This window comes from Phlebotomus papatasi, chromosome 2, assembly GCF_024763615.1.
Source record: "Phlebotomus papatasi isolate M1 chromosome 2, Ppap_2.1, whole genome shotgun sequence".
In the NCBI taxonomy this organism is placed as follows: domain Eukaryota; kingdom Metazoa; phylum Arthropoda; class Insecta; order Diptera; family Psychodidae; genus Phlebotomus; species Phlebotomus papatasi.
Window position 1 is genome coordinate 69868966 of NC_077223.1, and position 26389 is coordinate 69895354.

The following is a 26389-nucleotide window of genomic DNA, read 5'->3' on the forward strand; positions in this document are numbered from 1 at the left end:
TGCCCAGCGCACAATAACTTTTATTTTGTAAACATGTTTTTGACATTGCAATGAGAGTGAGTGAGATCTAGATCTAGTCATCTTGCTCACTCCTATAGAAAATTTTGAAAACATGTTTACAAACAAAATTTATTGTGCGTTGGGCATAACTCTCATAGGAAATTTTGAAAACATATTTACAAACAAAAGTTATTGTGCGTTGGTCATTATTTTTAAACAATGAAATCCTTATTGTTTATATCAAATGAAGTTTTTATTTTGCGAAAGGGACAATAGGCAAGACAATAGCTCGTTTAGTATCAATTATTTCTTGAAGTCAGTGTATGTGGCTTTTTTTCGAGTTAACTTACTTTTCCAAAATCACTATAAATTCGATTTGATAATTTTAAATTAAAATTTAAATGAAAAGTTGCTCCTTTAAATCTCGTTTATAAATTTATTTGCTTCATTTATTTCACAATTTTTTCCAAAATTTTATCTATTTTATCCATTCTTCCAATTCCTACTTGAAAAATTCGTTACAATAATTTTTTCGAATAAATATATCGGCGGAATATCGTTCGATATATCGATTTATTATATATCGCTGCAAAATATATATTTATCTCTTTCACTCTCACGGGAAATCCATGTTTACAACGAGACAACAAAAAAAACTTTCGCCGCATTTCGTTGACATCTTTAGTTTCCTGCGTTTTCGCCGTGTTGATGTGAAAAATAAATATTAGTGGAAAACTCGTGTTTTCTACCATTATATTTGGTGTTTGAGTATGTTTTAGAGTTGTTCTCCATCCAAGTAGAATCAAAAAGTGTTGTGCGTGTGGAATCTTGGTGATTTTGCGGTGGAAAAGTGCGCAACAAGATGTCCTCATTCACGGAATCTGCTCTCGTGAAAAAACTCACTGAGCTCAATCCCAGCCAGCAGAGTATCCAGACTCTGTCCCTTTGGCTCATCCACCACCGCAAGCATCATGCCGTGATCGTGAAGACGTGGCTGAGGGAGTTGCAGAGGGGTAAGTGTGGACTACAGGAAAATTTTTGTCACATAACCTCACGGTAAGATGTTTTTCTTGCAGCTCCCGGACACAAGAAACTGACCTTCATGTACTTGGCCAATGATGTGATTCAGAATAGCAAGAAAAAGGGTCCAGAGTATGGGACAGAGTTTGCAAAATCCCTAGAACAGGCTTTTAGGCACGTTGCAGAAACGTGCACGAAAGAGAGCAAGACTATTAGTAGCCTGGACAGAATCCTTAGTATTTGGTTGGAACGGGGAGTTTATGGAGCTGAGGCCATTCAGAGCTACCAGACAGCACTGCACACAGTGCCAGAGCCCGCGGAGGAGCCCAGTAAGAAGAAGCGCAAGCACGAGGAGCACGCAAAAGCTTCTAAGCGCTCCAAAGCGTCATCCTCAGAGAAACCAAAGGAGCATGTGAAGAGTGAGACTGTCGAGGTGAATGGCACGGTGGAGACACACGTGACCTTGAGCCCACACACTCCAGTTGGGGATCCTCCGGAGCCAGAGGAGCTCATTAAGGCTCTGATTGAGATTGAAAATTCAGCGTCCAGCGATGCTGCTGTACGCGAGAGAATCGCCAATCTACCCGTGGAGCTCTCAGAGGTGTCCATGCTGAGCAAAATTGAGGACAAGGAGGCTGCCCACAAACTCTCCCGCGAGGTCAATGAGGCCCTCAATCTGCTCAATGAGTACAATGCGAGACTGTGCACCGAGATGGAGGACAGGAAGAAGCTGCAGAATATGCTGAAGGACTTCCAGCAGGAACAGCGAGAGTTGCTGGCACAAGCAGAAAGTCGACTAGAGGTACAAAGACCCCCTTAGACAAATTACGAGGGTGTTCTATCTTCAGATAGTGTCACTTATTCCTGCCATTAAAGCCTATTTTCAACTACATTCTCCTTGTCTTTTCCTTTGACTTTTCCATTTGATTTTTGGGTCCTGGGATGGTTTTTCTACATTTTTTTTCCGACTATTTTTAACGATTCTTTACCCCTATTGATTACTTATTCATTGGTTGCTTAGATGGCTTCTTACAGGCTACGCACAATTCTTTTTATTTTGTAAAAACGCCCCGATATTCCGAGATAAAGCAACCTTAAGGGGTGACTCATTGAGAGCATATTGTCAATTGTCTGAAAAATGCATCGCGTAACCCTAAAATTACATTGCGAGCCCCTAAAAGTCCAAAAGATTCGATCACGAGACCTGAAAAACCTAAAAAATTGAATCGTGAAACCAGAGAAACCCAAAAATTGCATCCCGAAACTCGAGAATCCAAAAAATTACATCGCGAAACTCGAGAAACCCAAAAATTGCAAGGCTACACCAAAAAATTGCATAGAGATAGAGAAACCCTAAGAATTAAATCGCGAAACCCAAAAATTGCATCATAAAATTCGAGAAACTCAAAAAATCGCATTGCGAAACTCGAGAAACCCAAAAATTGCATAGAGAAACCCCAATAATTCCATCGCGAAACCCAAAAATGGCATTGCGAAACTCAAGAGTTGAATTTAGAAATTCAAGAAACCTAAAAATTCCACGGAAATGACCTTTGGTTTCTTCTCCTTTACTTTCTCAAAACCGACGTTTCGGAGGGCATTTCCTTCTTCCTCAGACCTACAATTTACATTTTTACATTTACATGGAATTTTAAGACATATTTTAAGATGAGAAAGTAAAGGAGAAGAAACCAAAGGTCATTTCCGTGTTTCAATTATCATTAAATCAACCTATTGACCGAAACCTCAAGAACTCCATCGCGAAACCTCAGTAACCCAAAAATTGCATCGCGAAACTCGAGAAACCCAAAAAATTGCATCGTAAACTCGAAAAACCATAAAAAATTGCATCACTAAACCCAAAAATGGCATAGAGAAACCCCAATAATTCAATCGCGAAACCTAAAAATAGCATCGCGAAACTCAAGAGTTGAATTTAGAAATTAAAGAAACCCAAAAATTCCATTGAGATGCCTCAAGAACTCCATCGCGAAACTCGAATAACCCAAAAATTGCATCGCGATACTCGAGAAACCCAAAAATTGCATCACTAAACTCAAAAATTGCATAGATAAACCCCAAGAATTCAATCGCGAAACCCAAAAATACCATCGCGAAACTCAAGAGTTGAATTTAGAACTTCAAGAAACCCAAAAATTCCATTGCGAAATCCAAGAAACACATAAATTGCATTGAGAAACCTCAAGAACTCCATCGCGAAATCTCAGTAACCCAAAAATTGCATCGTGAAACTCGAGAAACCCAAAAAATTGCATCGAGAAACTCGAGAAACCATAAAAAATTGCATCGTAAACTCGAAAAACCATAAAAAATTGCATCACTAAACCCAAAAATGGCATAGAGAAACCCCAATAATTCAATCGCGAAACCTAAAAATAGCATCGCGAAACTCAAGAGTTGAATTTAGAAATTAAAGAAACCCAAAAATTCCATTGAGATGCCTCAAGAACTCCATCGCGAAACTCGAATAACCCAAAAATTGCATCGCGATACTCGAGAAACCCAAAAATTGCATCACTAAACTCAAAAATTGCATAGAGAAACCCCAATAATCCCATCGCGAAACCTAAAAATAGCATCGCGAAATTCAAAAATTGAATCTCGTAATTCGAGAAACCCAAAAATTGCATTGCGAAATCCGAGAAACTGAAAAATTGCTTCGAGAAACCTCAAGAATACCATCGCGAAATCCTAAAAACTCAACAATTGCATCGCAAAACTCGAGAAATCAAAAAAAAGGAAAACCAAAATTGTATAGAAAAATTCGAGAAAATAGAAACTCCTGTAAATAAAAGTGGGAATGAGTTAATCCCTTGAAGATTTACAATTCGGAGGTAAAGGCTATTGTCCTGCACCTATTCTCATCTTACCTGAAAATTTTCTGTCATAGTGAAAGAAATGAAAAGAAAATTTGTCATTTTTATTTTAGCTTCAGAATTATAAAGTTTGTTAAGCTTCTAATAGACTCAGGTTGATCCTGGAGAATATTTAACCCACCAAATTTCAAATTTCCGTTCGACCACACCAAAACCATGTTTTATTTCGAAAACAGCAATACGAATTTGTTTAATTTTCGCATATGCTTTGACATTAACTCAAGTGGATATTTCGAATATATCAATCAAACATAGAAAAAATTGCCATTTTGAATTTTTCGAGTTCAAGTTAAACCACTTTAGAAGATTTGTATGTCAACCAATTTGACCAAATTTGAACTTAATTAAAAGGTCTTTAAATTACTAATTCAACTGCATTAGATCTTACCGTAAATGGTAGAGTACCGGTAATTTATTTGTGTTCGAAACTTATCAGTACTTTTTTCTGAGATGAGAGGCCAAATGGTCAGGGTTAGACCAGCTTCAGACCTAAGGTTTAGCCCAGTTCCCGATGATCCCGTAATTCAAAATAACAACCAATTTTATTGGTTTTTCAAAATTTAATGGATCACTTGCCCATGTCCAATCTTAAGTGATAATTTTCCAAAAAATCATGATTGATAAGAAATTATAGAAGTTAAGCCACACGGTAAAAACTTTTGGACATTGGCCAAAATATTGGAACAAATTTCTTTGGAATCGATTTGTACCTAGAGAAGATATTTGTTTTTTCTAAAGAGTTTTCTTTACAGTTTTGCTACGAAATATAGTTACAATTTTGTTAGAGTTTTCTTTTGGAACCGTTTTGATACGGTGGTGGTACGTTTGGTAGAGTCGAGTCCCCTGATCAAGAATCTGTTCTTGATTTTGCTCCATCACGTCACAATTTTCTTTAATTATTTTTTTTTTGTTTTTGCTGTTTTGTCACATATTACCAATTATTCCTCCGGTTCTAGTGTACAGAACTTAATAAATGGGCATCCGTTGGAAAGGTAAGTAGTTGTGCTTCAACTTGAAAATTATGTGATATTTTTTCAAAAAATCCTTGGGGGCGGAAAAACAAAATCAAACTAAAATTTCCCAAAAATGACCTAAGAAAGCAATTTTTGAAAAATCATATAAACTAAACAAAACTAAATATTAATGTACTCTCTTCAGCACACAATAGACTCCACTTAGGACTACATTTTTGCCATAGTAGACATCCTGCTCCGATACCTCTATATGCCTTATTTTTTGATTTTTGTCATTTTTAAAACATATGAAATCTTGCAAATTTTTGCCAAAAAACTTATTTTCTCAACAAACTGATGAATTTGTTTTTCCGCCCCCAAGGATTTTTTGAAAAAATATCACATAATTTTCAAGTTGAAGCACAACTACTTACCTTTCTAACGGATGCCCATTTATTAAGTTCTGAACACTAGAACCGGAGGAATAATTGATAATATGAGACAAAACAGCAAAAACAAAAAAAAATAATTAAAGAAAATTGTGACGTAATAGGAGAAAAACCAAGAACAGATTCTTGATCAGGGGACTCAAATCTACCAAACGTACCATGTGAGATCCGTGTGCCAAAAAAAGTTGTCAATTTGTTGCATAGTGCAATAGGTCATATTTTGGTAGAATTTTGAAAATCTGAAGTTTCGAGTTTTTCGCGTCACGCTGTTTTGCCGTTCATCAAACAGTCTTGCCGTTACCATCTCTAGAGGCCAAACGGTTTGAGATTGAGACTTGCAACCTACAGAGGACCCCCTCATAAGTCGGCCCTGCGACTATTAACGAATACAGTAGACGTAGACTCTCGCCTAATCAGCAATTTCACGTTTGATTTTGAAGTAAATTGCTCAAATTCGCTGTAGTGACTTATTTTATCATGATTCTTTGCAATTAAATGTTTTTTGTGGAATTTACAATGATTTTGACGCCCGAATCTCTCGATAATTTGGATGACATTTTGCCCCATATGCCCGATTGAGAGAGAGTCTACTGTAGTGGCGGCCAAAATTCTGAAAGCCTAAATTCCTAATGGCTCCGGCACACCTTTTAGACCAAGAAAATTTCATGAAATCAAAATTCGCATCATTTTCTTTCTCATACGTTTTGAATATGTCTATCTCATTCTTTCGCGCTCAAAATTAGATTGAACTAAATTTAAATTGATCTGATGTTTAAATGAAGAAGAAGAGTCCGAAAGTGTGGGATAGATATATGCAAAAAGTTTGACAAAGAAAGATGCGTTAATTTCGATTACATGAAATTTTCCTGATCTAAAAGGTGTGTCGGAGCCATAAGAAACAAAATCTCGAATGAGTCAAAATCCTGAAAAGGGCAAAATTATACGGAGGATCAGGTGTAGAATAATTTCCCGAAACCCAGAAAATTTCTGTTTGCTTCCAACAAGCGCAGGTGCAGTCATGGGAGAAGCTACGACTACGACACTTAAGAATTCAAGGTTTCGGCTTTCGGAATCTTAGTTTTCAGAATTTTAACTATCGGTATGGTACCCGGGACTTATTGACAAGCCTTTGATTTTTCTTAATCGCTTCCTTTTCCCACTGAAAATATGTTTTTGAGGTTACTCGTAAGCGCGTCGTGCAATTTTTTTTTCATTTTTGGATATGTTTTAGATGTTATTTAAGCGGACATTCCTTAAATGAAAACACCGTTGAATCATTCCTATTAACGCCTTTTCAAGGTCAAAGGTCAAAATGGCTCTTGAGAACGCATTTCTCAACCGAACGGATTAGCATTTGGCCTCGTTGGAAAGGTATTGAAATTTCTGACATGTTTGAACCGCTAATGAACCAGCTCATAACCAATAAGTAATTTTTATGTCAAAATCAATTTTATTACTCTTAAGCTATTTTTGGGCGATCGGGGCGATCTTTTGACTAATTTATGAATCAATTGAGAACCGGTAAACGACAAATGATGCAAAAGTATTTTTGAGATACAACATTTAAGTCCCAAGTTTGAGCATTTTGCGAAGCATGGCATGCTTTACCATCCCATTTTGAAAAAAGAATGAATTTGTACGAATGCTTTAGAAAAGACTTAATTTCGATATTTCGTCCATGCCAATGACCTTGAATTATTTTTTCTAACGATTTTTTAATGTCAAAAAAGTCAAAGCCATCTAAAGGAGTATTTCTATTTAAGGAACTGTATTGGCTTTCAAAAAAACTGTCTATTGAATAGTTTACCTTCCTAAATGTAGACAATTGCTCTTCTCTATAACACTAAAATGTAACCGTTCAACTCGTCCCAAATTTAAGAACGCCTTTTTCCTTTTATATAGGAGTACACAAAGAAAGTGACAAAGATGAAGGAGGTGCAGAAGGAGATTAGGAACCATCTGAAAAATCTACCAGATCTCACTCAATTGCCTGACGTCACTGGCGGTTTGGCTCCTCTTCCTTCCGCCGGTGACCTCTTCAACATCCACTAAACTATGAGTTGTACTCTCAAGGAAAGATGAAAAAAAGAAAGTTGTTAAAGATTTGCTACATCGCGGAGAACAAATAAAAAAGAAATTATATGATTTGATAAGACGCTTCTAATTTGAACTAGATCAAGGGGACACTAATTGTAATCATTGCAAGAGATTGTAGTGAATATACAAAAGGAATATTGTTAACTATTATTTTTGAAAATCCCTTTTCCCCGACATTGCTAAACATTTCCTCTCAGTTTAGATGTGAATTTTTCATTGTGTGAAAATAAATCACGTGTGAACACACAAAAAATTGTAATATTGATCAAAGGTTTTTGCTGTAAGAGGGAGTTTAAAAAACACTGGATACAATTGTAGGGAGTCAGAAAAACAAATGAATAAATAGTTTCTAAATATTCATACCGTATTTTCATTAAGTATTTGAATTTCCTAATTGGAAATAAAGTTTGCAGGACCGCACCAGTTTTCTACGAATTCAATCAGTCCTGGAACATCCGAATGGGGCGCCATCTTGGCTGCTACTGTTAACTTACTCCAGGCATCACGGTTGGCCATGCGGTGGCTTCTTTGAAAAATAACTGGTTGCCTTGTTGCAACTGGATATCCCGATACAACGCAAGATTGATCGGAAAGTCCTAGGCTCGATTCGTAGAGATTACGATCATCCGTGGGTAAGGACTGGTCCACACGCTGATCCATGCTGACAGCTAAAACCCACTCCCTAACTTCCTCATGCAACTGCAGTTCGTTCTTCAAGTGCAGATCAGCTGGGATGGGCACTGAACTCGGAAAGTCCGTTGCAGCAAGATCTGAGTGATCGACAAGATTTCCAGATCCCTCCTCAATGGCTTCACAAACATCCAGGTAGTGATTCAAAATAACAAAAGCTTCAGATTCCCTTCCCATTCCCCTAAGGTCCATCCCTGCCTCATAGAATCCCTTGTCAACTGGAATGATCTCTGTGTAGCGCAACAAAGCCGTTGAGATCCTAACACCTATGGTTTGAAGAGCAGGAACCTGACGACAAGCAGCTCTTGTAGTGTAGTAGTGAGCAATGAGGAGCAACAAGTCAAATCGGTCCAAGACATCTGGCTCTGTTCCCTCAGTTGCTCTCAAAACCTGAATTAGCTGATAGAGGAAGTTTCGTAGGTTTCTCCAGACTGACTGTCCGTCTGGTTCTCGCAAACCAAGACATTCCACAGCGATTCGGTTGTAGATATTGAAGTTCTGAGGATTTGCCGTAATGCCATGATTTAGATAGAGATTCAAAGCTGCAGTACAATCTCCATCTCGGATTAGTTGAGCTGCATAGAGAGCTAGGTACTTTTGCAGGATAGGACTGCTGTGTTGCTTAGCTTTCTCGATGCATCTGGTCCATTGACCTTGCTCGGCCAAGAGGTCCAAAGCTCCGTTGATGTCTATAAAAAGTATGATATGCGCCTTATCATGTTCATGATATTTACAAAACACAGAAACAATAAATTCTGCTATAAGGAACAGGTTTTGCTTTGACTAGATTAGAATGGTCACTACCGTCATGATTGATGTGAACAACAAAGTGGTAGAAGTTGTCTTCTCTATACTTTCCATTTAGGAAGTAAGGGGATGTACGTGTTCTTTCTTGCAACCCTCTCGCTAGTTGCCAAACTATTTGATTGACTGAGTAGAAAGGGGAGTGAGTGCTCTCCAGTTACTGAAAGGATCACAAGAATCGTCTGCTCTCTGCTGATAGTCAATAACTGAACTAAGAGAGAGCATGGATCGAAGGAATCATGCGGCGCTAGCCGGTGATTAGTACATCATGAAAAGGAAGGCTTCCACAAGCTGGTCGATGCAAGTCAAGATGAACGGATTGCTATCACGAGAGCTTTATGCCTATAAACCTCTATAACAGGGAATGAGTAGACTACTCTATGTGTTCTTGCATCAGCTTGAAATAGAAGTCATCAATCCGTGAATCAGACGTAAGTATGGGGGATCTACAGACATTGATCTCAATGTCCAAGAACAGAGATCAATGTCCAAGAAGGAGTACCCGCAACGAATTCCCAATTTTCCCTGTGAGTCCTCATTTGGAGTAGTCGATAGACAGTGTGGACGAAATTTCAGAGACAAATCACAGATTTGACCACTGAGGAAGACGCGTTGAAGCGTCGAAAGCTTTGGTAAAGAATTGTGTGTTTTCCTGTCCTGAAAAGATTGCACCCCCTGACGCATCCAGAGGGAGTTCATCTCCTTGACCTTCTTATGCTAATTATCATCAGTAATCTACCAAAAATTTATTCAGTAGTTGTGATAATTGTGATCCATAATGAAGAGAGCGAGGACAAGTACCACAATCGGAAAAAAGAAAGTGGAAACCGTCGAGCAATTTCAATACTAAAAGCCGTTGATAATTTTAAAAAATGACATGGACTATAGTGCGACCCAAGTATCAAATTTGGAACCAAATATTGCCTATAGCGGGGCTCTACTGTAATTACTCTACGCAGTTCCTAGTCCATGTTGACTATATTAACATTTGAATACGGATAAATGAAAGCAAAAACAAAGTTGGAACTCTAACTATGCTTACGGAAAGTGTAAGTCAAACAAGATTTCGGATGGGAAACTATAACTTTTTGGTAGTAGACGTGGACGCTCTCGTCCGTATTAGGTCAACCATTATAGCCGATAACAACTTAGATCAGTTCCGTGTTCAGTTGCTGAGACAATAAGGCATACTTTAGTCTAACAAGGGTGTTCTAGTTTAGAGACTTTATCACAAAAACGGAGTTATTTCTATACAGGGCTAAGATTCTGACAATCAGCGTGACATGTACTGCTTCGAAACATAGGCCCGTAGTAAACAATATGGTAAACTTTTTTGCGAGTTTGAGAGCTGGACGCTCTATCTGAGGAAGGACGATTTCTGATCTTATGTAATCATGAAGTATATGAGAGTTACCGAGAAGTAAATTGTAGCCATAGAATACATTTGAGTACACTTCGAGTTAGACTAATCTCGAAAAAAATGAGGAAGAAACAACCTAGTTTTCAGGGGTAAAACTATGTTTCGATGAGCTGTTACTGTCTCAGCCTTGGAGTGGAACTCGAAGACTGTGACTCGTAGTAAGAGACAATGGCGAAGAGTTCGAAGATAGATCGAGATCCGTATGCAGTATACGGCTAGTTTAGTAAGTTAGGAAGAGAAGCTGACCGTGCAGGTTTTGATTTGATATAACGAATCATACATTCATTTTCTACAGATTGTCCTGGAAGAGTGAGAAAGTTCAGGACATCTTAACCTAGACATCTTGAGCCCTTGAGCTCTTTAAAAACCAAGCTAAAACGGAACTGAGACAAACTATAATCGAAAACCCTCTAACGCCGAATACCGTCCTGAAATATAATGCCCTAGACACACTTACGACTTAAGCCGAGAGACGACTTAGTGGAAAATGATGGAAATGAAGTTTAACCAGTATGTCGAGTATAATTACGCTAAGCCGTCTCTCGGCTAATCCTCATGTCTGTCAAGGCCCTAAGGTTGACCTACATCTTGCAGTTATCAGGTAATTTTGTAAAGTATTTGAAGTCCAAGAATTTTCGTGAAAAGATCCTAAATTTTCATCAGTCAACTTCATATAAGTTTGCTCCGAGTTTAATAACCCTTTATAATAACTAGCAAAGTTATTTTTGGAATTCTTCACTTACTAATTGAATCAAGAGATTCATTCGTTCGGTTCCTTTTTGCTTCAAAAGTATTCTCGTATTGGAAGATTGAGACAGTCCATTGTTTGTGTACTGTTCAGGACCGCTACCTTCGTTGCAATTTGTTTTGTTTAATCATCCTGAAATCTTTCAGATAGTAAATCAAATGTTGATTAAGGAACATGGTTAATCAAACACGTTATTCTGATAGAGATTGGAACTTTGGAACCACTACATTATAGATCTACAACTCTATTGATTCATCTAGAAAGAAGATCCCCGCACAAGGTTTTTTAATTGACGATCTTCACAGTTTTTTAACCCTTAAACGTCACAAACGTTACCATTATTCACTCGATCTAGGAATGATTCTTTTAACCGTTTTGTGGAATCCGATATCACCAGTAACTTGCGTTCGCGGTATTATTCTTTCAGCACACAAATCCGATGACTGATACTATGCGATTAGAAAGCCAACTTTTCCGTAAAATGATCAAGAAAATTAAAACATAAAAAACATATTGCAGAAGACTATGGAGTCAGAAAGCAAGAGCGTATGATCCATCAGGATACGGAGTACAACATTTTGATTGCAGAAATTGGTCCTTTTGATTCCGTTGCTAGAAATGTTTTAGCTTTTCTAATTATATGTTTGCACTTACCTATATCTGCCAATTGTTCAACATTGCCTTCATTCTTCAGTCGATTCTTTTGCTGCTGCTCAACATATATCACGAGCTGGGGATCAATTTCCTTAGCAAGGCGTCTTGCCTTGGCCCAGTTCTCACTCTGAATGAAGACATCAACTGCTTCCTTTGGCATCTCAGCGGCCAGATACAATTGAGCAGCTGGACCAATTTGACCATGGTCAACTAATCTCGGACCCAATTCCCTAGCTACTTCAACTGAATCAGTGCCTTCTAGAAACTGATTACAGATTTCAGCAGCTCGGATCATGGCCCGTTCTTCAGTAACCCGATCTGCATTCGTGGCATTGATCTCCAAGAGACAATCGGCAGCTTTCCTAAATTCCTCATTCCTTGCATGTTCAGTTGCTCTAGCTAGCAGGGCTTTAGAGTCAGCTGATGAAGAAGCTCTAGCTTCCTTTTGTTGCAACTGTTGGATCTCATTAACTGCAGCCGGAAGATATTCCTTAGCAATTCTGAAATAAGTTGTTTACGTTACGCTAGATAGTTTTTAAAAGTGAGCTTAGAATCTTACCTTAGAGCGTCATGCCACATTCCGTATTCTTTGTAATGCTGTAGGACTAAATCAGGTTTCTCAGCTCTAATCATTAGGGCTTCATATTCTGTGTAATTTCTAGCATCTAATGCTGCAGCAGCTTGGTTCATTAGGACTTCATTAATAGCTTCAGGAGCGTGATTTTCAGCTACTTGTAGGGCACTTTGCCAGTCTCCTCCATGACTATACATTAGAATAGCTTCCCGAGGCTTCTTAGCCAAGATGAACTCTTTCTCAGCTTCTTGGAACTTTCCTTCATCTTCAAGTGCCATAGCCATTCTTAGATGAATCTCTTCCGTAGATTTGCCGGTGACCCTGCATAGTTCCAGGGCGAAATCAAACTGACCAGCTTCGCAGGAGAATTGAAGAGCACTGTCCAGGAGACCCATTTTGGTTAGAAGTCTAGCCGCGCCTTCAATAGGTAAAGACTTGGCCCACATGAATGCCACCTGGTTGCTTGCTCCGTCTCCACCTTTTTGCTTGGCAACCCGATAGGCATCCTCCCACTTATTTACGGTACAGTACATGTGGACAACTGATTTCCAATCTCCTCCGGCCAAAAAGTGAACTTCAGCTTGCTTATGTCTGTTCTTGGATTCCAACTGTCTGGCCAAGTGAAGATGAGTATTCTCCAATAGATCTCGATGGTATCGCTCAACAAGTCGGATCATTGCATCGTAATGCTCTAATCTCTTGTACATTGCAATGGCTAGATCCGGTTCTTCAATGGCAATGAGAACTTTTTCAGCATCCCTGAATTTTCCCTCTTCTTCTAGCTTAACCGATAAATCAATGAACATCTTCCTCGCTTCCTGTTGATCCAAATACTTTTCAGCAATTTCATAAGCTTCTTCCCATTTTCCGTGCTTGTTTAAGAACTCAACAGCTTCTTTATACAATTCCGCTCGGACCAGCAATCCCTCAGCCCCTGAAATATCTCCAGCATTGGCTAAATGTGTCGACAAATCTAACGCGTACTTTTTTATCTCATCCGGATCGTCTAGAACTTTAGCAATTTGCACGGCTTTACGCCATTGTTTAGCTGCAACAGCCGCTTCTAAGGCTTTCAGGGTGGCTCCTGCTTCAATATAGTGGCTGATTGAGGCATCCATTTGACGCTTCGCCACAAGCCAATCACCCCAACTCTCCTCCAAATTTGTCACCTCATCCGGTGCTACAAATCGCGCCAAATCAATTGCCCTTGCGTAAGCACCCGCCTTCCTGTACATTGTAAGGGCAATTTCCGCCTTGTCCATTTTGTGTGCCAAATCTCCGGCCAGTTCAAACAGCTCTATTGCAACAAGTGTTATGATTTTTTAATAATTGAAACTTACCAATTTATATCGATTTTACCTGATTTCACCAGAGCTGTGGAAACACGGGACATTAGCTCTTCATTTTGCAATAAATAAGTATGCTTGAGAGCTAATCTTGCAGCTTTTGCTGGTTTTTTAGCTTTCAAATATAAGGTCATGGCTCTGTCGCAATCACCTCGATCTTCAAGTACTTTTCCGGCTTCTTCTTCTTGCCCTGAAATGATGTCCTTGAGTTATTTTAAAAGTATTCTTTTAGCATTACCGAAATATGCTAGGAATTATTTTACTGTTGTAAATTATCCACGGGAAGAAACTGATGACAAATAATCCACACGAAACGTTTGTTAACTCAGGGAACCTATGGATAACCCTATAAGAACCCGTGAAACCTGCGGCATATGTGTGAAAATCCTAGAATGTTTGAAAATCTGGGAAACTCTTGAACAACCTGCAGAGAATTACAAAGTACTCGAGAAGCCCCCGTGTAACGCATGGGCTTCTAGAGAAGCTTGGATAAATTTTCGGGATCCAGCGTGGAACTTTTTGAGATACTTATTATAGGGTGTGGTACAAGTTGGACAATGCTACAAGTTGGACAGGGTTTTTTTCTTGATAAATTTAGTACTTCATTTTTATTTGTGTATTTTTAATGCTTTAGTTTTATAATTTGATTCCTTTTGCTTAAAAACAAATTTTGGACTGTATTTATCAAGAAAAAAGCCATGTCCAACTTGTACCGGCGAATTGTCCATCTTGTAACACTATATCCAACTTATATCACTTTACCCTACGGGAAAATCTACAGAGAATATTCAGAAACGCAGGAAAACCGATGAACCGATATGAACCTATAGAAAACGTTTGTAATTCGGAAAACACGGGAAATTTACAAGGAAACTATGAAATCGAGCAAGAATCTAGGTAAGTTTAGGTACCCACTGGAAGCTTAGGGAACTTACAAAAGTTAGACGAAAGGCCGCGGTAAGTGCAAAATTCCTCTCCTGTGGCCTATACGTAAAGCTCATACTATGTTGGTACCGTTGGTATGTTCCTCACGAGCATAGCGTGAATAGATGATCATAGCTCGGCCAGTCCCTCAGTACATAAACGAGCGCCAACGCAGTGCTGTGGTATTTATGGCTCATCTTTAAGTGTCCGCACAAAATAAGCCTCGACCTCTCTGATTTTGGTTAACACAAGGTACCCGTGAAACCTGCGGTTAACACATGGTAACCTGGAGAAGCTGCAAAGAAGGTTCGAACATTTTTGGAACCCTCTGGGACATTTAGTAAACCGAGGAACCTACAGGTAACATTTGGAAAACACGGGAAAAGTCCAGTGCAAGCCATTTACAGCAAAAGATCGTCTAAGACATCAAAAGATTATATAGCCTGAGAAGAAGCATTTCCGCCGTTTGGCTTTGCAGGCTGGTCGCCAACGCTGAGACGGCGACGGACGCATGGAATGGGGGGTTATTGTCAAGACACATGAAGGCAAAATAAATACAATACAAAATACAATATAATACTTTTGAAATTCGGGAAAGCGCAGGCAACTCGCAAGAAACCCGTAGAATCAAGGGCGAACGTTTACTAATCTGAGAAACTTAGGAAACCCACAGAGTTTGATTAAAAACCTGTGAAACTTACATGGAACCGGCAGGAAGCTTAAAGAACTAGTAATCCACCGGGAAATCTGCGATCAATACATGATAACTTGGAGAATCTGTGAAAAAGATTCGTCAGAAAACGAGTGTAAAACTATGAAATTCGGGAAGCCTACAACGGATCCGCGAGAAGCTCAAGGAACTAACGAGATACTCGGAGACCTCCAGCTAACGCATGGAAATCAATGGTAGGCTTGAGCTTATCGGAACCTTCTGGAACGCTGGGAAATCTGAGGAAACTGAGGACCTACAAGTAACATTTGAATTTCGGGAAAGCCTTAGGTAACCCCCCTGAAACCCGAGAACCAATGCCGAACGTTTGGATCTTGGGGAACGCTAGAAGCACGGGTTAGTTGAGCAACTCGTGAAAGTTACGAGAAACTCATAATTTTTCTTTGCATGAGACTGGGAATTCAAACTATTTAAATTACAAATAAAACATCTAGATGATATAGATCATCTTTTGGTAAATGCGAACAAAATATAGATCACGCCCTCTTTACTAGTTTAGCCAATTGAAATTATGATTTTTTCTGAATATTTCTAGTATATTAATATGCTAGGGGAGAACTATTTCAATTAGTCTCAACCCAAAATTAAAAATAAATAAAATGAAAAAACAGTTTTAAAAGAAATATATAAAAAAGTTGCTAATAAATTGAATAATGAAATTGTAATGAATCTTAGCTAAAAGATAATGAAGAAAAACAGGTGTGGGAAGAGGCAAATTGGACAATATGATTAACAAATAATAATAGGCGTGATTTTCGAGTAACCATGAGTAATGAGAATTATTATGGGCGTGGCCTATGTTTAGGCGGGATAATCAAACCCATCCTTATATTGAAATAAAATGAATGGTTTTCCTGGAAATGTAATTACATATTCTTATGAAATACTAAACTTAATGAAAATCACTTTAAGTAGTCTGTTATGTTTGAAATGGGTGTGGCCAAAACTTATTTGTAGGCGAAGCTTGTCCAGTAATGAATTAACAATAAAACAGCATATTAAAAGTCAAAAATGGTACAAAATCCATTTTTTTCGTTTAAAATAAATATGAAAAAAGTTGATTTAAAACAAAAAAAAAACACTTTAAATTTTACACTGACCGAAGTACTTAAGAATTTTCAAAGTTTAATAAGGTTAATAAATTTTTCAATTGAATTCACTTACCTGAATTTAGTAGATGGGCCATTTGGGCTTCCTCGAGCTCCTTTAATCCATGATATCCCCTTCTTGCGGCCAATTTTATGGCATCTGACCATCTTCCCAATTTCTTATACATTTCCAGGGCAGATTCAATGTCCCCCTGTTCCAAATAAATCCTCTCAGCAGTTCTCAAGTCTGCATTTAGAAGTGCTAAACGAGCTCTCACTTCTGCACATTCAATACCTGAACCTGGTTGATGACTCTCCTCGTACTTGTCAGCAATTTTGATTATTTCTGCCAAATAGAAGGTCTTCGATGCATTTCCAAGAGCAGCAAAGCATCTCTGAGCCACCTGAAATTTCAATTACATGCCATTCATGTCGATTTAGCAGATTGAATATCACCTGATTGTGACACGGCAATAAAGAGCAAAATTCTTGCATACAAATTATACGTTGATTTATGGATTAATCAACAATTTAATCCATCATCGGTGTGAAAAATGTAAAAATGAATTTATTCATCAAGACATAAATTATGCAAGAGTGTAGCGTTTTAACCACATAATCCCACCAATTATTAATCATACTTTTTTACGTAATCTCGAAAGGATGAACCAGTACCAATTAAATCATACGAAAAATCCCAAATTGGATTAAAAATAAAAGTACTGACACACTGGATGGTAATTAAAAATTGATTTATATTCATAAAGTATAATAAAAAATTGAAGAGTAATATCGTCATTTTGTGGCCATTGTCATCAGAATTTTTATATTAGCTCAATTTTATATTAAGCATTTACGTCATTCGCGTTACACCAGCAAATATATTATATAACTTTTACGAAATTCGTAAACTTCACATCTTTTCGTCATTAAGAAATTTTGGCTTATGGGCAACTGGGTCTTTTATAAAAGAATAAAATATTTGGTCTACCATACACATACACACATATACGAAGTTTGTCGAAAATTAAACTTTTAGGAGGAAATCTTTCCGCTCACAGGAAATGTTGCAGGCAGTTCGCATGTAATTTTACTGATCGCAAGAAGTTTTACTGTTCCCAGAAAGCTTTAATGTTCGTTGGAAATTCAACTGTTTCCATGAAATTTCATCGTTCGTTAAAGATTTTACCGTTCACAAATAATTTTACTGTTCCTATAAATTTCACTATTCTCAAAAAAATTTACTGTTCCCATTAAATTTTACTGTTCCCAGAAAATGTTACTGTTCGTAGGAAATTTTCTTGGTCATCGAATATTTCACTGTTCCTTAAAAATTTAACTGTTCCCGGAAAATTTTACATTTCGCAAGGAATTTTACTGCTCTAAGGGAATTTTACTGTTCTCAGGAGATTTTACTATTCGCAGTAAATATTACTGTTCCTAAAACATTTTACTGTTCGTAGAAAATTTTAATGTTCTAAGAAAATTTTCCTGTTCGTGGCATTATTAGGGGGAAGTGGGGCATCTTTTGGGATACCTTTGAAATAGAATTTTTTCCTTATTTTAATTTTTAATTTAGACGGTAAAGTCTAGTTACTTTTAAAAATAGGAGATAAAAACCCTTTTTCAAAGATACCAAAATTCAAAGGTGCTACACATACCCCTATTATTATTATTGCTTATTAAAAAAATACTTATTTTGGATTGATTAACTTTACCTTTTCTATCACTTAATTTGATGTTTTCTTCTTTTCAATTCGCATCCTTGTTACAATTTCTATAAAGTTTTTATTAACAAATTGCATTTTATAAAGACTAATTTTATTTTTCTGGCTATCACATTATTATTTTTTTACTAGCCATTTACGTAGTTCAATTACCAAAAGCTTTTTACCAATTAAAAGCTATAAAGTGTTCCCCATTTTTTTTTTGCATTTTCACTGCACCCCACATATGCTCTTAAATTCAATGAACTACGTTTTTGCTTAAAAGTACCTGAGTGGAATAAAATAATAATAATAAATAATAATACGTTTTTGCCATTACGGAAAAACGGTTCAATTTTTTTCTGGGCTGTCATGATATTTTTACTTTCTTTTTTAACAAATATTTATAGATGAAAACTGTATAGAAACACAATGAATGGAGTGTTTTATTTTCAAGTAGAATTGGAATCGATTTTCAGACACTTTCATTGAGTCCTATTCAGGAAATTTATTACATGAGACATTCACTTTAAAAGCTCCCTGTAATTTGTTACCTTTTGTTTCATCATTTGGATTCAAGAGCAATTTGAAAGCTTTTCACACACACCAATGGATTTTATTGCACGGGAAAATATGGGAAGTGAGTTACATAGGATTTTGACGTTGTCCAGAAATAATTTTTTTTGAGTATTCTGCCAAGTACCTACATAATTAATTTTTAATGAGTATTTTATAACGATTCCTAATGTATACAAATATAAATGTTTCATAGGGGGTAAAATGTAACAAAACGGGGATTTAATTTCTTTTTTACAAGCTCCCAAAATCTAAGAGAGAATATCAATACTGCTCAATAATTATGTCGCACATCATTTTCCTATAAAGAAAATATTTTCAGGCATGGGGTAATTTGTGGCATTTTTACTCGTCTTATTACAAGATTTCTTAGATGATAGAAATTTCCACTTGGTTGATTATTTATTATAACAAATTCAATCTTTATTATTTTTTCTCTGTTTTAACTAGAACACTGTTTTACCTTTTATCCTGTAAACGTTAAGCGGTCTTCAGACTAGTGTTTTAGCCCAAAGATTTTAAAATCATGAATAACAAGTATTTTAGAATCTCTTAAGCAATTTGCCTTTAAAATCTAATCCTAAATCAAAATTTTCCACAAAATCTTGATTGATAAGGAATTAGAAAAATTAAGCCCTATATGGGCTTCGGAACTAAGGTTTATATATCTGGCTTAACTCTAATTCCTCATAAAGCATGATCTTTTTAGGAAATCGTTGTTTGGGATTGAATAATAATGGCAAATGTTTCATTAGATTTTGAAAAATAAATAAAATTGTTTGTTATTAAGATTTTTGAGTCCTTCGGGAACTAGGCTAAACCTCCAGTCTGAAGCCGGCCTTATGCCTGAGCCTTTTAGGTCTGAAGTTCGTATTACGGAAAATTTGTTCATGTACAGTTGATACTAATTATTCTGGACTCTTGACTAATGCAGAAATGTTGGAAAATAGCTTGGTCGAAATTGATATCTCTCCTAACGAAAATATTTTAAGAAGGGCATATCAGGGGTACTATCATTTCAATATTTCATTTTTTTTTAATTTTCGATATTGCGTATATTTCGATATTATATGATTTTATTTTCGAATCCCTTAAAAACCGTTGTTCGTTTATGAATCCTCATGAAGGCTTATAGTAAAAATTTAAATACTTGGTCTATTTTGGCTTAGAAAAGAATTTCGAAAATTTTGGAATATATATTCTTAAATTTTTTAAGCTCTCCGTATGCCACATTGTGTGATTGTGTCCCATGTTTCACAACATTTGAGAGAATGAGCTAATGGAATGAACAAGTTCAAAATTAAATCCAACGCATGTCCATCATTATCACACACACAGTTTACTCATCATAATTAATTCAATGAGAGTTCCAAATGCTTCAAGATTTCCAGATTGCGCTAATATCAATTACAAACTGAGTATATTTTGTTTAGTGCGCGTAATTAAATTTAATCCTTCTAGATTCCATCTGCAATGAATTCTAATTTGTGGAGTTTTGATGGATATCTAAATTGATTTACATTTCAAATTTTGTCAGGTTAAATAAAACCATAAATCTTTTTGAAATTCGAAAGTATTCCCTGATTAAAGGTTTATGACTGATATGGGGAAGTGCGCTAACTTCGGATAACTCAAGTTTTGAACAATTCATTTTTTTTAGTGTGTTTCAAATAAATTTGGTCCACTATAATATTATATTTTAATAGCTAGTCAAATTTCCAGAAAAAGGCAGGGGAAATCCATTAAGAACATAGAAAAAATAAAGTTGTCCAAAGATTGAGTCATTCGAATGTAGCAATTAATTTATTTTATTAAGGACCATTTTTAGACTGCAGCCTTTAACGGTCTATTAAAATTGTCAAAAAGAGATTGTTTGAAATAAAAACTTTGAATTTATAAATTGGAACTCACCCTTAAGTTCTTCTCCCTCAGAGCAATATTGGCCAAATTATGCCACATTGCAGTGGCTGCTGGCCGATCGCCCAGGGATTCCAGGAAGAGGATTGCTCTGCCAAAATCACTATCATTGACCGCAGTGCCAAATTCCACAAGCCCCTCATCCAGGGCATAAATATGATTTGTAGAGCCCTCAATTGCATGCACTTCAGTTTTCCCATCTTCCCTGACAACATCCACAATTTCCCCTCGAATCGGCATAATTGTTACATGTTCTGGCATATCGATATTGTACCAAACAACCAGATTAGCATCACTCTGAGCCACCGCCACATCACTCTGAATAACCCACTGGACGAAAGAAACCTTCCCCAAAAGAGTCTGCTTCCTGCTCGTGGCGATATCAACAAGCATCAAACGCATCTTCTTGTCCCGGAAAAGAAGTTTGTGTCCAGTCTCATTGAGTTCAATCCAGTCAATTTTGGAATCATGAGAAATTTGAGTGATTGTGGATTGAGTAACAAGATCCACTACACAAATCGTCTTCATGTCGAGTAAGTAAGCTAATTTTTTATTATCCCTGGATGTTCCTCTTTCATTGAGACGCACAGAGATCACATGCGGATTTACAAACTCAGTCCGAACTGAACCCAAAATATAATGATCTCCGTACTCAATCAGGGAGAGTTCTCCAGCATTGAACACCAGACAAACATTAGGATTCTCAAAATAGAACCTCTCATGTCTTCCTGATGTTGTCCAGGCTACTTCACTGGTGAGACCTCGTATGAGATCACATAGAATCAGGGACTCGTCTGTTCTGGCCACCAAGTAGCTATCCTTCCCCATGATTCTGACATCATCAATCTCCATTCCTAGATCAGATTCAATCGACAAGGTGTCTGAAGGTTCCTGCAGAGACTTCAGGAGAATCTGGCTTGGAGCTACAAAAGTCAGCTCAAACTTGTCTTGCCAAACTGTTCGTCGCAAAACTGATTCAAATGTAAGAACAGCTCCGCAAAGTGATCCAATTGTTAATCTAAAAAATAATAATGATAAATCCTATAAAAACAAAATCCCTAATTCCATTTACTTATTTAGGCTTATTACTGCTTAGTTTATCTATTTTAAATATTTTGTATAGCACATTTTTGCAGAGATAAAGTGTATAAAATTTGATGGTGTCGATTAAAATCACGAGAGGAAAAATACAGAACACCAAAATTCCGAAAAGCCAAAATCCAAAAAAGTCAAGATCCCAAAAAGTCAAATTCCCGAAAACTAACAGCCCAATAATCCAAAATTCCGAAAGCTAAAATCCTCAAACTCCAAAATTTCGAAAGAGCTAAAATTCTGAAGCCAAAATCCCGAATAGATCCAAATCCAAATTCTGAAAGACATGAAATTATACGGAGGATCCAGAGGATAGTGTGTGGAATAAATTCCCAAAACACAAAAAAAATTCCTTTGCCTCCAGCAAGAAGGAAGAATTAATTAATTCGGGATTTCGACAAATTTGGGATTTTGGCTTTCGGGATTTGAGCTTTTCGGGATTTTGGGCTATTCGGAATTTTGGTTCTTTCGAGTTTGTAGCTTTTCCGGATTTTGGCCCTTTCGGCATTTTGGTTTTGGGAATTTTGGACCATTCGGAATATTACTGTTCGGGATTTTGGCTGTTTAGATGTTTTCTTTCGGGATCAAATTTCGGTGCAAGGTCCTTTTTTCCTCTGTAAAGCAACACTGTTAGAGGCAAAAATCTCTTTTGGCCTCTAACAACAATGATTTTTGACCCTTGGGGTACATTAAGAGGCATGTATGGCGAATATATTGACAAATTTGACAATTATCTGATAGAACCTAGTCATTTTTCTTAGTTCATAAGATCCATCGCCACCAAGACTTTAATTTTACCTTTATTTTTGTTCATTAAACATTTTTCCTACGATATTTCGACAAAAATTAATGCAAAACTTTAGAAAATGGAACTTAACTTATTAATTATAGTTAAACATGAAATTATTAAAAGATACTAACCTAAATTTGGTCAAAAATAAATACCCTAGCGCTCAATTTATTGAGTGGAATTATATTTACTTCCAGTCTAAAAAACAAAATTCTATTATATTTATAAAAATACTTAGAATAAAAAATCTAAACATGAAAGGACGTTATGGTCTACTATGATTTTTTTCGACATTTCTCTTTTTGTTGAATTTCCTTAACCCTTTAACGACGAGATAGTTTTCGCTGACCGAAAATCAGCAATAAAAATGAAACCGATAAACAAAACTTGTGAAACGTTCTACATCTAACCTTCGAAAAGACAACAGAGTCTGATTTGATGTATTTTTTGTCTCTATATAAAGAATAGGGACAAAAATAGCTTAAAAATTTAAGGAATTTTTCTGACGATATCAATGACTGATAATTTTCACTATAATGAAAAATATTATGTTTGAGTATTGTAGTTTCTTGTTCCAAAACGGTTTTTCTTAGAAAAACTTGGAAGTATAAAAAATTATTGTAATCAATTTTCAATATGAGAATTTAAAAATTCGTCATTTTTTAGCTTAAAAATTCACTATATAGCAAATAGCTCTAGACTTGAAAAAAATATCCCAGATTCCTTCAACCTTCTACTTTGCAATTACGTACAAACAAAATTTAAAAAAAAAACTTTAGGTAGTCAGGAATTTTTTTTTTATGGGACAGCGGTGTTCCAATCGTCCTTAAAGGGTTAAGAATTATGGGGTGGAATTATACTTATTTCCACCACTGTATTGTATATTTGACACTGAAATTAAATAGGATTGAGAGACGAACTTGGCCCACGAATATTGCTTTAAATAGTCTCAAATACCAACAAATATGGTTTCACATATCGACTTGTCAGAATATAAACAACTCGATATTTCACAAAAATCGTTTTATTCGCTTTTTTGATATTAAACCCTCTACCTTCCCTGTGAATATTATACTTAAAAGTTAATTATTTTCAAAGTTATAGAGATTTTAAATCTCAAAAATCCTATACTCTGCCTGTAAAATCCCAGTTTCAAATTGTTCACCTGTAAAATTTGCCTACTGCGAGTTATTCATTTCTTATTTTGAGCGGTCGATTTTATTCAGCAAATTAATGTTTAATTTTTAAGTCGATTTTACTTTGTGCGCATATTTAAGCCTTAAATTAGATTGTTCATTTTTTCTATATTAATTAATTAATTTTTTATTATTTTACTGTTTAGCTTGGGAGTGTCCGAGGACTTCAGTTTTTTAAATAGACCGCAAATGGACAGAGTTATGGTTTTTCGAGGGTTTACTAGTTTATTTTTAAAAGCTCCCACTTTTTACAATTTTTATTCACTTCTGTTAAGTTGTACACCACTTCTGACCATAATACCTCCGCCTTGTAACTAACATTTTAAATTTAAACTTTAAAGAACCTCATCTATAGCAATTCCGAACAATATTAGTCAACCCACCTGGCACCATCTCGTCTCCATGCCAGTGCTGTTACCGAGTATAAATTGCGAATTTCCTTGACAGCTGTCTCATTCCACGTATTCTGTCTTGAGCTCCAAGTATATATCCTTACTCGGTCGAAACTTCCCACGGCCACAGTCTGCCCATTAGGACTTGATGCTCCAATCATAAACTCCCGTTCTGAATCATCCCTCGAGAAATCGAAGATACGTGACGTTTTGCCCTGAATCCCAATGAGGGTGGAATGGTGACTTTGTATTTGCCGATGAAAGGCATTGTCAGGCAATACTCACCTGATCGTCATAGAAGGAAACCTTCCGGTCAGAGCCGGCGGCCATAAACCCAGCATGAGTCCATGCAAGTGCGACTGGGGATACGGGGTGTTGAGTGACTCTTCCAGATACATCCCCGAACTCCTCGACGACAAAGAAACGTACAATTGAGCCATCTTCATGACCACTGAGGACACCAGTTCCACGGGGATTTGAAACGAGGGACACAGTATAGCTCTCAGCTCCGTACATGTTCTGGGATTTATTGTTCTTGCTGTGCAAAGCACGCACCCGACCATCCTCCAGTCCAGCCACAATTGTTCCACAAGTTAGCCACACCAAGCACGTAACAGATGCAGGCTGTGGGAATTTATTGCAGATGACCTTCTTCTCATTCCAACCCTCTCCCAGTTTGTACACAAAAACAATATTGTCACTTTGGGCCACAGCCAGACGGGTTGAGTCAGGACTAAAGGCTAATCCTCGGATAACGTAGGATGTCTTCCCATTTGCCGGATCACTCGGCTTCGTGGAAAACTTGTCCCTCCGGTCACCGTTCTCGTCAAAGAGCAAAATCATTCGGTCTGCAGTGGCTACAGCCAGCTTCTGATTGTTGGCGGACCATGACAGAGCTGCCACCCGATTCAGTTTGTCCTGGGCTTCGACCACAGTCTTCAGGAACTTCAACTGCATCTTTAATTTTCACACTTTACACCTGCACACCACTCAAAAATCTCAAGTGACTCTGGAGGGATTGTTTGTTGCCAGTGAATGTGTTGCCATGGAGGCGCCAGGTGTATAGGACTTCTATCTAGACATGACGAGGAATCATGGTATGTGTAGAATCTATGTGGAATATTAGAGGGTGGATTGTTAAAGCAATAAAAGGAAATCTCGAAGGAGTTTCAACTTTCACTTCAACTCGAGTTGAATTGAGAGAACATTTCTAGTACGGAAAACTTGATTTCACTATGAGAAATGTTTATTATTCTAATAAATATAGAATTTTCATCTTTAGTATTTTTTATAAAATGTAAAATTTAAGGAGTTTGGGAAAAAATGAAAAAAATAAACACTTAATCAAAATAGAAACTGCTCTCTCTTGGAGTTAAAGTTAATATTAATATTAAAAAAAAAATTGTTCAAAAATATTATAAAATATTATATAAATAACTAGCAATTTTAGTGATTTTTCGAAATATAATAAGTCATTTACACCTAATGTCATATTGTAACCTAAAATTTTCAGTAAATCGAGTAAAACCTTGCCCGATAAATAACTAATAAAGTTAAGGAATACGGCTAAACCTCAGGTCTAAATATCGTATGAGAAAAATTCTTATAATTAATACTCTATATATTTTATTTTCCATATTCCTTATTCGAATTCTTTAAAACTCTTGTGATCCATTAAAACTATCTGCGCTTTCGGTATCTTTTAGCTTGGAAGATATCACAGGGTTATTCAAGGGGTAATAGTGACTCGAATATCTAGTTAACCGAAAAAATATATGCGTTCCCAGTGAGTTTCCTGAAAAATGTATGAGTTCCTCGGGTATCTCTGAAAAAATATATGGGTTCTTCGTGAGTTCCTTAAAATATGTATGGGTTCCACGGGTTCCCCTTGAGTTTCTATGGTAATAAATAAAATAAATAAATAAGGGTAAATAAGTTTTTTTTCAATCTCTGACCTTCAAAAATTGTTACACGGTCTTCAGGGTCTTAAGGGTTATATGACATGAGGTCTCGAAAACGGCATATTTTCTCTAAATAGTATTTTTTACCTTCATAGAAAAAAATTGAAGCTATTAAGCGTACAAAGTACAACATATTTAAACAATAGTTTCTTAATCGATATAATAGGGAAATCCGGAAGTCGTCGGGAAGAGACAATCACTCAGGGAAACATATCAACTATCTCCAGAGCTTTCGGCTCGGTCTCCAAGCCTTCATTAGTGGCTGGAGCAAAAAGTTGGAGCCGTTTTTATTTCAATTTTTAAATAAATAACAATTTTTAAAAAACTCAAACAAGTCTTGCAATATTTTCACTGAGACTCGTTCA

General features: G+C 36.7%; 2 protein-coding genes across 2 annotated transcripts; one reads left to right on the top strand and one right to left on the bottom strand.

Annotated features, from left to right (window-relative positions):
* Positions 1–656: 656 nt before the first annotated feature.
* On the top strand, positions 657–7774 carry LOC129804182 (regulation of nuclear pre-mRNA domain-containing protein 1B). Its single transcript, XM_055851262.1, has 3 exons — positions 657–1013; positions 1077–1822; positions 7222–7774. The coding sequence occupies exons 1-3, from the start codon at positions 863–865 to the stop codon at positions 7369–7371; spliced, it is 1047 nt and encodes a 348-aa protein (XP_055707237.1). The 5' UTR covers positions 657–862; the 3' UTR covers positions 7372–7774.
* LOC129804181 (intraflagellar transport protein 172 homolog) lies at positions 7760–25109 on the bottom strand. Its single transcript, XM_055851261.1, has 8 exons — positions 24349–25109; positions 24055–24278; positions 20588–21611; positions 16471–16798; positions 13666–13842; positions 12292–13603; positions 11733–12232; positions 7760–8795 (listed from the first exon to the last, which is right to left on the bottom strand). The coding sequence occupies exons 1-8, from the start codon at positions 25018–25020 to the stop codon at positions 7807–7809; spliced, it is 5226 nt and encodes a 1741-aa protein (XP_055707236.1). The 5' UTR covers positions 25021–25109; the 3' UTR covers positions 7760–7806.
* Positions 25110–26389: the final 1280 nt, after the last annotated feature.